Below are 12,720 nucleotides of genomic sequence, written 5' to 3'. Positions count from 1 at the left end.
ATTAGAGGCATAGTGTTTGGCAGACCCCTGAATTTTAAAATGGAGGAAGGCAAAACATGCAAGGGAAATATGGAAATGGTATCTGAGAAATTCAGTGTCAGCAGCTTAGTAGTAAAATTGTATGGCTAATACCTTATTATATAGTGCTGTAACCTTTTACATACTTTGTAGAGTAGTACTAATAGAAATAACAAACCCTAAAAACAATTGATAGTTGCCAAGAAAGACAGAAACATGTGTCTTTAGTCAGGATAAAATCTCTCTGAATTTATTTTTTACTGGACCTGAATGTTTTTAGTGTAATCACAGTAATAATCATAGTAAAATGTAAGTAGTTCAGTTACGAAAACTTAACCGTTAAGAAACATCTGAAGAAAACACGGGACGTATGACTTGAATATCTGCAAACAGCTGTGTTTGTTTCTAGCCGCCAGAATCAACTTAAAGATCAGCAGCACCAGCAGCAGCAGCAGGTAGTGTCCTTGTGTCAGCTTCCAGATGAGGCGGAGTGTCTCACTGTGCCAAGGTACAAGCGAGACCTGGTGCAGAAACTCAAGATCCTGAGGCAAGAGCTGTCACAGCAGCAACCTCAAGCTGGCCACTGTCGTATTGAGGTCTCCAGAGAAGAGATTTTTGAGGTAATTTGAGAACTTAACCCATTTATTAACGTTGAGAGAAGGGGAGGAGGGTTATCCGCAAGTGTCTGAAGAAGTCACTCAGGTAGCTGAAATGTTGAAGCCTGGAGTTAAAGCTGAAATTTTACCAGTGGTATATGAGGACAGGAATCATTTTGTGTGTGTGATCAGAACAGTTGTGTATGTAAAGTAGATGTATTTACCCTGTGAAGAAGAAGAAAAAGGAGGAAAGCTTCTCCTGTGATAGGAGATGGACACTTTCCTCACTTCTTCCACCACTTTAAGGCAGTGTCTCTTACAGAGGGGACGTTGCAATCTGAAAACTAAACGATCTGAAAAGATCTTTGATGTTTTTGTAAGTTAAGTAAAAATACTATTGAATAATATTTATCTTTGGAGTTAAAATTGCTTAGCACCTATCTCAGTTCTGGCTGATATTTTTGCAGAATCAGACATTTTATGCATTCAGTAGGCTTCTGAATGACCAGAGATGTCTGCATTTGAGTCATTTACGTCTTATTTTGTGAGATTGCTTAGCAGAAAAATTCTGCTGAATTGATGAAATGCAGTTATAATACATGGACTTTTTCTGAAGAACAGTATGTCTTGAAAATTTTATCAGCCATCCCACCCATCCCTGTTGCATTTTTATCCCACCCACAAACATGATAGCCCGCTGTGTTGTCACCGTTTTTACAGCCAAGAAAGATTTGTGTTGGCCTTCCCTTTGGAGACTGTCAAGTCGCTTCATAATCAACTAAAAAAGAAAGGGGAAAATGCTGCCATACAGCAGTGAAAATTATCATTTTCATTATTATGATTTTTTATTTTATTTTAATTTTTTTGAAAACAAAAATTTACTGACACAGATTTGGGGGGAAGGGGTAAAGTTATGTGAGAATGACAGAAAATATGATCACTGTACAACCTGGGAAGTTTAGAGGTGGTTCTTCTCTCATGTCTGTTTTATTTGACAAGCATTATCACATTTGTAGAACACTGTGTAGCCATCTGCGGTCGGAGAAGCAGTGGTTAGTATCTAGGAAAATAGTATCCCCCTTGGACTTAGAATCTGAGACTCCCTTCATTTCTAATAAACAGTAGTAGCTTCTTCTTGTCTGTAAATAGCAGTTAATAAAAGAACGTGTTGTGTATTAACAGGAATCCTACAGGCAAGTCATGAAGATGAGGCCAAAAGACCTGTGGAAACGATTAATGATAAAATTCCGTGGGGAGGAAGGCCTTGATTATGGAGGTGTTGCCAGGTAAACAGTGCATCCTCTGTCTCTTCCTGCAGCCTCACCAGTTACACTGCTCTGAATCCAAGACTGGATTTATAACAGCTCTGGTTTTGTTTTGATTCGATTTGATTTGATTTTTTTTTAATTCCTTGTAAATAAATCAAAATGCGTTACAGATTGCATCAAAGACTTATCACGTGTGAGATGCTCTTTTGATATCTACCAAAATTACACTATTTGTTTTTGGTTTGTAAAGCCTTCGGTATCTGAGAATTTGCACCACTAAACACTCAACTTTACAGAGGAGTTCTGATCAAAAATATGCTTTATTGCAAGTTACCACTACTGTTTGAAGCAATATTTTAAGAACTAGCAGTTGGAAGGCAACTAAAATATGTCAGTTGTCTGTGAGGTTACTCTTGACTTTTTTATAAAAAGGAACTTTTTTTTATTATATGAAGAGATCCTTCATGTATTAAACCAGTTCTAGGAATTCTGTTGGCTGTCAGGAGCAGTGCAGTTACTGAATCAGTAAAAAAATAATTCTGATTTCAACCTTCTCTAAACATGTTCATAGCCAACTTCCTTTTGAAAAGATTGAAAGTATTCTTAGTGTATGAATGCATTTGTCTAAAGTACACTATAAATTATTATTATTTTTCTTCAGGGAGTGGCTCTACCTATTGTCACATGAAATGTTGAATCCATATTACGGTCTCTTCCAATATTCCCGAGATGATATCTATACACTGCAAATCAACCCAGACTCTGCAGTTAACCCGGTATGACTGGCAACAGGAGTTTTGTGACCTAGAAATTAAATGCGTGCAGAGAACGTTCTAGACTTAAGAATCTAGTTCTCGCATTAGTATTGCTAGAGACTGAATTTGTGCAATATGATAATTTCTTTTTAGAACTGATCAAAGAAACCTCCCAAATGTGTTCTTAATTTTCTTTAAGATGCAATTCATATTTCCTTTGGAAGTTTGTTTTTGTTTGTTTTGATTCTTAGTAGTAAGACTTCTGGACTGGAAGCAATATACTAAATGTACTGTGTATAAAAACAAACAAACAAAAAAGAAAAGTTCTGGCTATGTTTTTGTTTTTTTTTTTTAGTTTTATTGAAATTTTGTTTAATATTCAGCAGATACAATCTAGCAGTCTTGTTTAGTTGAATGACTTAGTCTTTTTCAATTCTAGGAACACTTATCATATTTCCATTTTGTTGGACGGATAATGGGGATGGCTGTATTTCACGGACACTATATTGACGGGGGCTTCACGTTGCCTTTCTATAAGCAGTTGCTAGGAAAGCCAATTACTTTGGATGATATGGAATTGGTTGACCCTGATCTTCATAACAGCTTAGTTTGGATACTGTATGTACTGTGCATTATGTTTTACAATGTTAGATTTCTTTCTGTTTAACACATGATATATGTCCCTAAATCCTGTTGAAAAGAGATTAAGTATATTTTGATCTCCCACTCTGGCAGATTTAAGAAACATCTTTCTTACATGCACAATTTGTCTTCTTTAAAGGCTTAACATGCTCAAAGTATTCAAATTTGGAGGGAATGAAAGATTACTGAGCTGTAAAGTATTCTGTTGTTCCGTTGTATTTGTTCATTGATTTTTGCCTATTATAAACAGCATGTTATTGAAATATAACATTGGAAGTTTGATAATCGGTTTAAAATGTAACAAAAATGTGTATTCATCTCTTGCTTCCAAGCAATAATTTTAAATGTCACTCAAAAAGTAAATCATGATGTCTGTCAAAAGCCTTATGGCTGTAATATATTTGCAGAATAGATTTTTGTTGAGTCACTTACTTATTTCTTTCCACCAGTGAGAATGATATCACAGGAGTCTTAGACCATACGTTCTGTGTAGAACACAATGCATATGGGGAAATTATTCAACATGAACTGAAACCCAATGGCAAAAGCATCCCAGTGACAGAAGAGAACAAAAAGGAATATGTCAGGTATTTATTTGAAGTAATTAAGTGTTATGGTGTGTTTTTTTTTTATTCCTAAATGGTAGTGTAATAATTTTGTTGTTACATATTGCTGTCAGTGAGGCCATTTTTTGGGTTGAATAAATTGCAGGTTTATTATATTTGAATACATCTTTCACAAATCCAATTTGCACTTGCTTACAGGCTTTATGTAAACTGGCGATTTTTACGAGGAATTGAAGCTCAGTTTCTGGCTCTACAGAAGGGATTTAATGAAGTAATCCCACAACATCTGCTGAAGACATTTGATGAGAAAGAGTTAGAGGTCAGTACACTAATGTTATGTTATGTCGTCAAGTGTAATAATAAAAGCCCGAGGCATTCTTCTGAGACTAAGGAACATGTGAAGTTGTATCCCCAGTGCTTTAGGGGTTTTGCAGGTGTGCTATTGCAAAAAATACAGTTAGCATAAGAGGTTACCAGGTCACGCAGTCTCTGAGATGGACAGCATGCATCTTCCACTGAGAATTAGGAGAGCGCTTCTCAAGGTGACATTTCATAGCAACTGTGTAAGTGGTAGAAGAGGAGACCTTCTCCTATACCAAAACAAAACAGAAAAAAACAAATTGCTGAACCCATTGAGTGTGTGATCTGCAGTGACCTTGGATTATTTCACTGAGTGTTACTCCAGCAGAGGCAGTGGTGCATATTTCTCACAGTGTAGTTTCATGATATTAAATATAAGTGCTGCCAGGAAAATGCTCTGTCACTCCCTCCCACCTTGTTCCCAGCCCCTCCAGTGTACTGCACTGAGATTGGTGTCAGACAGCTATGCAGTTTTGCAGAGCGGGGTTATGCCAGACTAAACTGGCTCCGCAATATAGCATAAGGAAAGGTGCTGTCACCAACAAATGTGCTATAAAATGTCAAGATCAGCATCCTCACAATATCAGTTCAAATCCCATAGATCTCAAGCTTGTTTTAAAACTGAAGTCTAATATACAGTCTGTCAGCTGCAGAGCTGAGCTTCTTGCCATATAAAATGGCCACAAGGTAAATGATTAATGCTTTCTTTTGTTCCCTGTACTAGAATGTCAATGAGTGCTATTCCTTAATCCTGAATGTTCTCATTCAACAACAACCAGCCAGCCAGCCCGTTAATCCAGAATCGTTTTGCAGACAGAGGAAGAACAGTGAAGGTCTGGTGTTGTTAGTCACAAGCAGACGTCTTTATAATCATATCCCTTTTGAGCTTAAGCCAATCCATTGTGGTTCTCTGTTTAGAAGTGCCAAAAGCTCATCTTCAGGAGAGAAATCCTATTTGTATTACCTGTATGGTATGACAACAACAAAATTATTTCTGGGGGTCCAGAGTTGAATGAGTCAAACTTCACCCTTAGTTTTGCTCCACAAAGAAGCATTGAATTCAAATGGGAATCATGTGTGCACTTTCACATAAGGGGAGGAATCTATGCTTCTAGCATTTGATGGGCAGGTCAAGACGTTTTCATATAAGCTTATGAAATGTTTTTTTTATTTGAATTAAGATATTTGAAAGACTGTGCATAAAGGTAAGGAAGGCTCTTCTAAAGAAAAATGTTGCATTTCTACATCGCCTAATATTAGTGAGAAGTTATAATTTTCCTTTGGTTTAAAATCTGTCAATTTTTCAGACTCAGTAATTCATCATTTGTCTAGCTCCAAATCTTTTGTTGTTGTTTTATTAATGGTCACAGAATCATTTAGGTTGGAAAAGACCTCTAAGTACAACCATTACCCTAGCACTGCCAAGTCTACTACTGAACCATGTCCCTAGATACCACATCTACACTGATGTCTTTTGAATACCTCAGGGATGGTGACTCAACCATTTCCTTGGTCAGCAAGCACGTTCCAATGCTGCATAAACCTTTCAGTGAATAATTTTTTCCTAATATCCAACCTAAACCTCCCCTGGTGCAACTTGAGGCCATTTCCTTTTGTCCTATCACTTGTTGCTTAGGAGAAGAGGCCAACCTTCACCCTGCTACAGCCTCCTTTGAGGTTGTTGTAGAGCACTGCAAAGTCTCCCCTGAGCCTCTTTTTCTCTAGGCTAAATAACCCCGGTTCTCTCAACTGCTCCTCATAAGCCCTGTTCTTTAGACCCTTCCCAGCTTCGTTTCCCAATGGAAGATGGATAGTTCCTAGCTCCCATCCCACTTATGAAATCATTAATTATATTTTAAATTTACAGCTCATCATTTGTGGACTTGGAAAAATTGATGTTAATGACTGGAAGGCAAATACTAGGTTAAAACACTGTACACCAGACAGCAACATTGTGAAATGGTTCTGGAAAGCTGTGGAATTCTTTGATGAAGAAAGGAGAGCACGACTTCTCCAGTTTGTGACTGGCTCATCCAGAGTGCCTCTGCAGGGCTTCAAGGCATTGCAAGGTAATGTTTTGCCAGGATTAACTGCAAATGCCTGTATTTGGAGACACATCACAGAAACATTAGCTAAATATAAGGCTGGTTGGCTGTACTGTGACTTTTTTCAGGGGGATTTTTAATGGTCTGATGAGTAACAATCTCAGAAATGCCCTTTTTGCCAGTTCGTTTGTTACCTTTTGAATCAGATGTAAATGGTTCTTTTGTTTTAATTATGCACTTCCTTCCTTCTCTAGCAATACTTTCTGATCAGGGGAGATCTAGCAGGGTTCTCCTTATGTTTTTTCCTGTTTTTTCATTTCTCTCTTCTGTAAGCCTTCATCATCTGTACAGCTCTGTGGCAGAAGACACCAACATGGAGTGTTCTTGTGGTTCTGACAGCAGATGCACTTAGTAATCTGTACTGGTTTTATTGTAAGAATAACATAATCACAAGCATCCCAGGCAACAGAAACAATCCATTTGGTTATTGACCTGTTTTCTGAACTTCAGTCAAAACTCTGGATCTCTGCTGCATCCCTTGTTGTTCTGTTAATGCACTAGTTACCGTATTTCACTCTCTCACAAGATGAGAGAAAGCATCCCAGGGGAAGTGTTGACCATGAACCGTTTTAATAGGTAGAAGATCCCGAGAGAACACGTTCAGTGATAATAGCTGCTACAAACAATAGTGAGTTGCTATAGAAATAAGTTCCATCATCCATTCTTCACCTGGAAGCCCTCGTGTTTCTTTTTCCTCACTTCTTAAGCTCTAAAATGTTCGGGAGCATTAGAAGCTCAGGAAGATTGACATTTTGAAGGCCCTCGTTACTTTAAGTGTTTAAATAATATTGGGGAGAGACTTCTTCAGGCAAACTGTGTAACTGTTAATGGCCTGAGAATAGCTGAATGTAGGAATACCCTACTACTAATGTGAATGCTGTTAGTATTGTGAAGCAAATTGTTTGGAGTATGGTAATGCTAGTTTAACTTTACCTGCACTGTATATTCTAATATGACTATGCTAGTGGGGAAAAAAAAAAACTGTGAAAAACAAAGCCTGCTTTCCTACATATTTGAAAAAAAATAAAACCTTATCAGGTTTTAGACTGGAGTTGTGTTAACACAGTAGTACGCTTTTATTTGCTTACACTCCTAGTTGACAGTAAAGTATCCCCATTAGAAAGATTCGAAACTGTAGATTATATTCTTAAATGTCTGTCTACACAAGCAAAAATTCTGGTTTTATTAAGGGTAGGGCGTTTGTAAGCTCTTCTGGCCTTTGTCTAAAAGGCTGCTGTGTTGCAGTCTTTCATTTAGCAGAGATTAAGGGGATCGCTACACAGTCATAATTTCACAAAAATATAGAAGTTGGTATCTGTGACTCTTCTGTCCAGTTTGTCCACTACTCAACAGCTGTTACAACATGGGGACCAATAGAGCTGTGTTAAGTTTCCTTCTTTAGGAAGGGTGGGAAAAGTTAGATTCAGAACTGTTATAATTATATAGTGCACAATGTAAAACGGGTATTTTATTCTGCCTTATTGATGCTTTGTTATTGTTTATCTTCCAGTGACATAAATAACTGCATGGTTATTTTGTGGGGGTGAATGGGAAGAAATTGTCTGATATACACTGTGAGGGGTTTTTTTGCTAGTTGTTCATGGTTTCAACTTTTTCTGCAGAGTTTCTCTTTTTCTTGCTTTATTTACTTTTTTGTTGCAGTGCAACAAAGCAATTTTGTATTATGTGATACAGTAGTAATAGATACCTTTTCTGGATTTTCAGGTGCTGCAGGCCCACGACTATTTACAATACACCAGATTGATGCCAGCACTAACAATTTGCCAAAAGCTCATACCTGGTAAGACTGCTTCAGGTCTCTGTTGTGATGTATAGATTTGCTCTCTCTATACTTTGAACTTAATTTTCTGATGTCATAAATACTGTCCATTACAGAGTAGTACAGGTGTGAAAACTGCAAATTGATTTTTGAAGTTGACCTCGTTAAATATTGCCTTGTCCTTGTTTCAACCAGGTTAAAATGAAGTATAGCAGAACTTTGCTAGGTGAGGCTTGAAGTTCCAAATAATTGAAACTTTTGCTTTCTCTTTGCAGCTTTAACCGAATAGACATTCCTCCTTATGAAAGCTATGACAAGCTATATGAGAAGCTGCTAACTGCCATTGAAGAAACATGTGGGTTTGCCGTGGAATGACCCTTCACAGGCTTACCTGAGACTCTATTTATACTCCTGTCAGCCAGAAAGCCCTTCCCTCGCCAAGACTCAAGAAATGCTTGAAATACAGGAAACTTTCCCTTTTCTACACTAGGACACTGTAAGGGAAAGAACAACTTTGGAAATTTTTTTTTCTTCAAGAAAATAGATTCTGTGGTTCCTGCCATAGGATCATTCAGCTGCTATTAAAAACTAATATCTTGAACATACAGAATGCTGACTTTTCCTACATTTCAACAGTTAAGCAGTATTCTATACTTAAAGACTACTACTATTTTTGTAAAAGGTAATCTATTATATTTGCCTACCTGATTTCTATTCTCAGATACCAAGACACAACTTCAGCAGTCGGTACAAGTCACGTTTCAGCCTGTTTTAAATGTATGATACTGAACAGCATCTATACCTGCTATTTTTGGAAAAAAAATATTTTGGATTATTCTAACTTTGCATAAAATTGGCTGAAAGAATCATTAATCTTTTTAATTAAAGCCACTTACATGTTAACTGCATTTTCTTATAGTAAAACATTATATTCTGCAATGTAAATTCAACTTAAATGTTACCACAGGGGGCTTTTTTTCTATATTTTTTCAAGCATGAATTACAAATAATGATGTTTTGGGGTCCTATTTATATCACTTGTCAGATTCCTTAAAATTTCTAGTATGAGCGACACATACTGTATTTGGTACAGTATTTGTGTTAACATGTGGAATAGGCCTTTTTTAATGAACAGTAGACATTCTGATTTTTTTAAACAGCATTTTTCTAATAAGTCTGTCAAGAGTATTTTTTGTTGCTTTTGACTTTAAACACTGCATTTTTCAACTTTTTTAGCATGTTGATGAGGTAATATTTGACAGCAGAAACCTGTTTGCAGTTCATTTCAGAACCCATCCTGTCCAGTCGACCAAAGTTTGTTTGAATGCAGCCAAATCACATTATATCTTTGTTGATGCTAAAGATTTATCAGGTAAAACATATTTTAATCTTTGTCTAGCTGCTCATGACATGTGGGTTTGTTACAACTAAGGAAAAAGGCGATAAAAAATGATGTATTATCTGAAATGTGTGATGTGCTTTGAAAAAAAGGCTTCAAAAGCACATAATTTATTGATTGTAGGGATGGAAGTAAGTATATATATGAATTATAACATGGGTTGATCTCTTCAAAGGGGAATAAAATGCACTACCAGTAGAGGGAACTGAATTTTGAAGTAAGTTTGGGAATTCTCAGTTAAGGTCTATGTGATCTGTTCATGGTGTGTAGATGAATCAGTCTACTTACTAGAGAGTGGCATTCTCCTATCAGTGGTGAGAATATCTGGAATAGGTAGCATTTTTTTCCAATCAGTGTTGTTTTTTTAACATGGGTTACAATTGACCATCAAATCTGCACTATTTTTTACACTGCCAATAAGAAGAAAGTCAAGGGTACAGAAAATGCTGAAAGAATGGGACGTAAATGGCTGTTCTGTTCCGCAGTGTAGGCCACACAGTGAACTAGCTAATTTTCTATTTGTTCTATGGAGCTTGAACTTAATTTTGTTCTGCCAAATCTGACTGCCACAGTGAGTAAACTACTACTGGATGTTGTGTATTAGAATAGTGGGCAACAGACTACTTTTTAGAATTGTGGTAGGAATCTGGTGAGCCAAATCCACATGTTCATTTGATTATATATATATTTTTGTACAGCTGTTGCTTCCCAGTTCTGGGCTGGCTGCAGAGCAGAGGCTACTTAGGGATGTAAACTTAAAGCCAAGAAACTTGCTTTGACAGCCAGATTTGACATATATCAGACCCTTCTTTCTTAATTTCAAGGGATTATTGCACTCTTACGATGGCTGGTACCTTTGCTTATAGTCGGAATCCCTAATTCAAGGCTTTCAGGTAATACTGTTACCAGAGAAGCTACCACTATGTTTGTCCAGGTTGCCCGGGAGAGCAAAGTAGGATGTTGCCCAGTGTGTTTTTATTCGTTACTGCTGCCTGTGGTTGGGGACCACTGCTTTAGATATGCCCACAGACCTCTTATCACCCCAAGTTTGGAGGTATGACATGAATTACTCTTTACAGAGACTAGTTGTTTTTTTTTTACCACTGTTCACAGGATTAAAAGTCTCCACTGTTGCATAAGGGATTTCATTCTGCTCTTGCTCAGGCTATGGCTGCAGCCACCCTGATCGTGAAAGCATGAAAATTCAGTTTGATCCAGGCTTTGGGAGAAGTCAGGGCTCAGTTGGCAGTTCCAGGGAGAAGGTGTGCTGTTCCCTTGGCACCAGACAGCCCACCTCAGCACTATTTAAAAAACATCTCTCTAAGTGTCTCCTGAGCACACCACCTGTACCCACCTCCTAGGAACCTTTTCCCTGTCAGCCTGCTTAGGCTGGTAAGTGTATTGAGCACATAGTTATGGCCACCCTTGTGACAAAAAAGCATTTCTGAGGAGGGGGGAGATGCGCTCTGCAGAATGGAGTGGAGATCAGCTGATAAATACCATTCATTTTCACAGCAGCCTTAGCAGTTCATCTGTTTGTTCTACCAAACATTTTGGTATGGCATAGAGATTTTTTTTTTAGTTGTCTCAGATAAATATTGTAAATTTAATATATTATAGGCAAAACTAGATAAATCTACGTTTGACTTCCCATAGCTGACAGATGAGGTTGAATATACCAAGTATTTTGAGTGCCTTTCTACCTTCATGACTGAGAGCTTTAACTTAAAGCACCTCATCACCTAGTCGCATGTTTATCAGAAAATGTTAAAAGGTTCATTCCTTTGCAAAATTTTGTTTCAAGATCATGTCAACTACTTTCCCCTCAAAAAGGTGCTAAGCCTAATATTGCATTTTAACCTTGGACTTTCACCCCATGATTAATGTGAATATTTATTTCAATGTGTCCCTCTTACTGGGTTTTACTTTATCCAGTCTTTAGTTGTTTTAGAGAGATGTCACATCATGGTTTTATGCTGTTGCTTTTCATTATGAATGTTTAATTATGAACAGTGACTTTTGTAGATTTCAAATATACAGTACACAGTTGAGTTTCAGAGGATTTAATTTCTCGGTGTAAAGAGTTTTGTAATGGTGCTTTGTACAGTATGTATTCTAATTTTTTTGCACATAGTTTCAGTTTCCCTAAACTGATTTATTTTTACCAAATTTTTGTGTTGTACTAAAGTCCAGAGCACACAAGCTGTTTTTAAATTCTTGTTCTACAACACTACATCTGTATTGAACTTCTGGTGCGTTTAAACTAGCTGCATTGATGGAAGTAAAAGCTTTGCTTCTATATCATAAGTATGCATCATACAGCTTAATGTAGCATGCTTCAGATTTTAAACAGCACCATATAGTTAACAGGTGCCATTTGTTGTACTTTACACTATGTAGTAGGTTTCTGGCTCTACCACATCCTCAGAGCTTTGTCTGTAGCTGTAATTAGTTTATACAAGTGTAATTACTCCTCCACAAACTGACCGTTCTTAGTTTATCATTTCCATTGTATTTATTACAGAGTGTTTTAGCATTGATATCATTGTATTTTCACCCAGCTGTTACATGAGCTTTAACAAAAAAAAAAAAATCTGTATAAAATGGTTTTTAAGTACTTAATGTATGTACCCATGCAGAAGTTGAGCAATAAATTGTATGCTGTTTGCACTGTCACAGCATCAATGGTTTAAAAAGTTTTAAGTGTTTCTTAATTAAACATTAAAATGTAACAAAAGCTTTTTTCAGTAACTCAGCTTTGTCTCAGGAGAAAAAAAATCAACTCTTAGTGTCTTTCTACAGGCTGCTACCTACAGTTGTGCTAAATTGTGCTGAATGTCCTGGTTGAAAAAAAGTCTTACTTTTGGCTTTCATGTTAATGGTATGTGTGTTTCTTGGAAAGGACTTCATCTCAGTGTTAGTGAATGGATGTCTCCTCCAAAAAGTCAGCAAAAGCTAAACCACCTTCCTTATGGGAAGAAAAGGATACAACTTGTAAATACTTGTTAAAATTTAACCTAGCTGGTAAATATTGTCCCTTAAATAGAGAGAGACTTGAAATTAACCTAGTTTTTAGTAACTCCTTGCAAATGGTTGTTAAAGTCAGGGTGTGTTTTTTTACGTGAAGTATATCATGCTTAAACTACCAGCTGTTTTGTTTAATCTGTAAAGGAAACATGTCCAGTTGTCTTTTTTTCCTGGCAGATTTTTTTTCCCTCCAAGCATGAGACT

General features: G+C 36.9%; 1 protein-coding gene across 4 annotated transcripts in view; it reads left to right on the top strand.

Moving 5' to 3' along the window:
• The window catches only part of SMURF2 (SMAD specific E3 ubiquitin protein ligase 2), a 67,759-nt gene extending 55,489 nt beyond the window's left edge, over positions 1-12,270 (top strand). Inside the window, exons 11-20 of one of the 4 annotated variants that reach the window (XR_014618989.1) lie at positions 428-638; positions 1,797-1,900; positions 2,544-2,658; positions 3,077-3,255; positions 3,729-3,866; positions 4,044-4,164; positions 6,073-6,274; positions 8,036-8,111; positions 8,366-8,772; positions 9,370-12,270. Coding sequence is in view for 2 of the 4 variants with exons in the window: in XM_084298605.1 (XP_084154731.1) it covers positions 428-638; positions 1,797-1,900; positions 2,544-2,658; positions 3,077-3,255; positions 3,729-3,866; positions 4,044-4,164; positions 6,073-6,274; positions 8,036-8,111; positions 8,366-8,465 (1,246 nt within the window). In the remaining 2 variants the exon portion in view is untranslated. Of the gene's footprint in view, positions 1-427; positions 639-1,796; positions 1,901-2,543; positions 2,659-3,076; positions 3,256-3,728; positions 3,867-4,043; positions 4,165-4,929; positions 5,855-6,072; positions 6,275-8,035; positions 8,112-8,365 lie in introns of those variants that run through there. The other 3 variants (XR_014618990.1, XM_084298605.1, XM_084298606.1) reach the window with 3 other exon arrangements.
• The last annotated feature ends 450 nt before the right edge of the window (positions 12,271-12,720 follow it).

Source organism: Netta rufina (genome assembly GCF_964035555.1).
Source record: "Netta rufina genome assembly, chromosome: 19".
NCBI lineage: Eukaryota > Metazoa > Chordata > Aves > Anseriformes > Anatidae > Netta > Netta rufina.
Note: the sequence above shows the minus strand (reverse complement) of the source record. Positions and strands in the feature narration are given on the sequence as shown.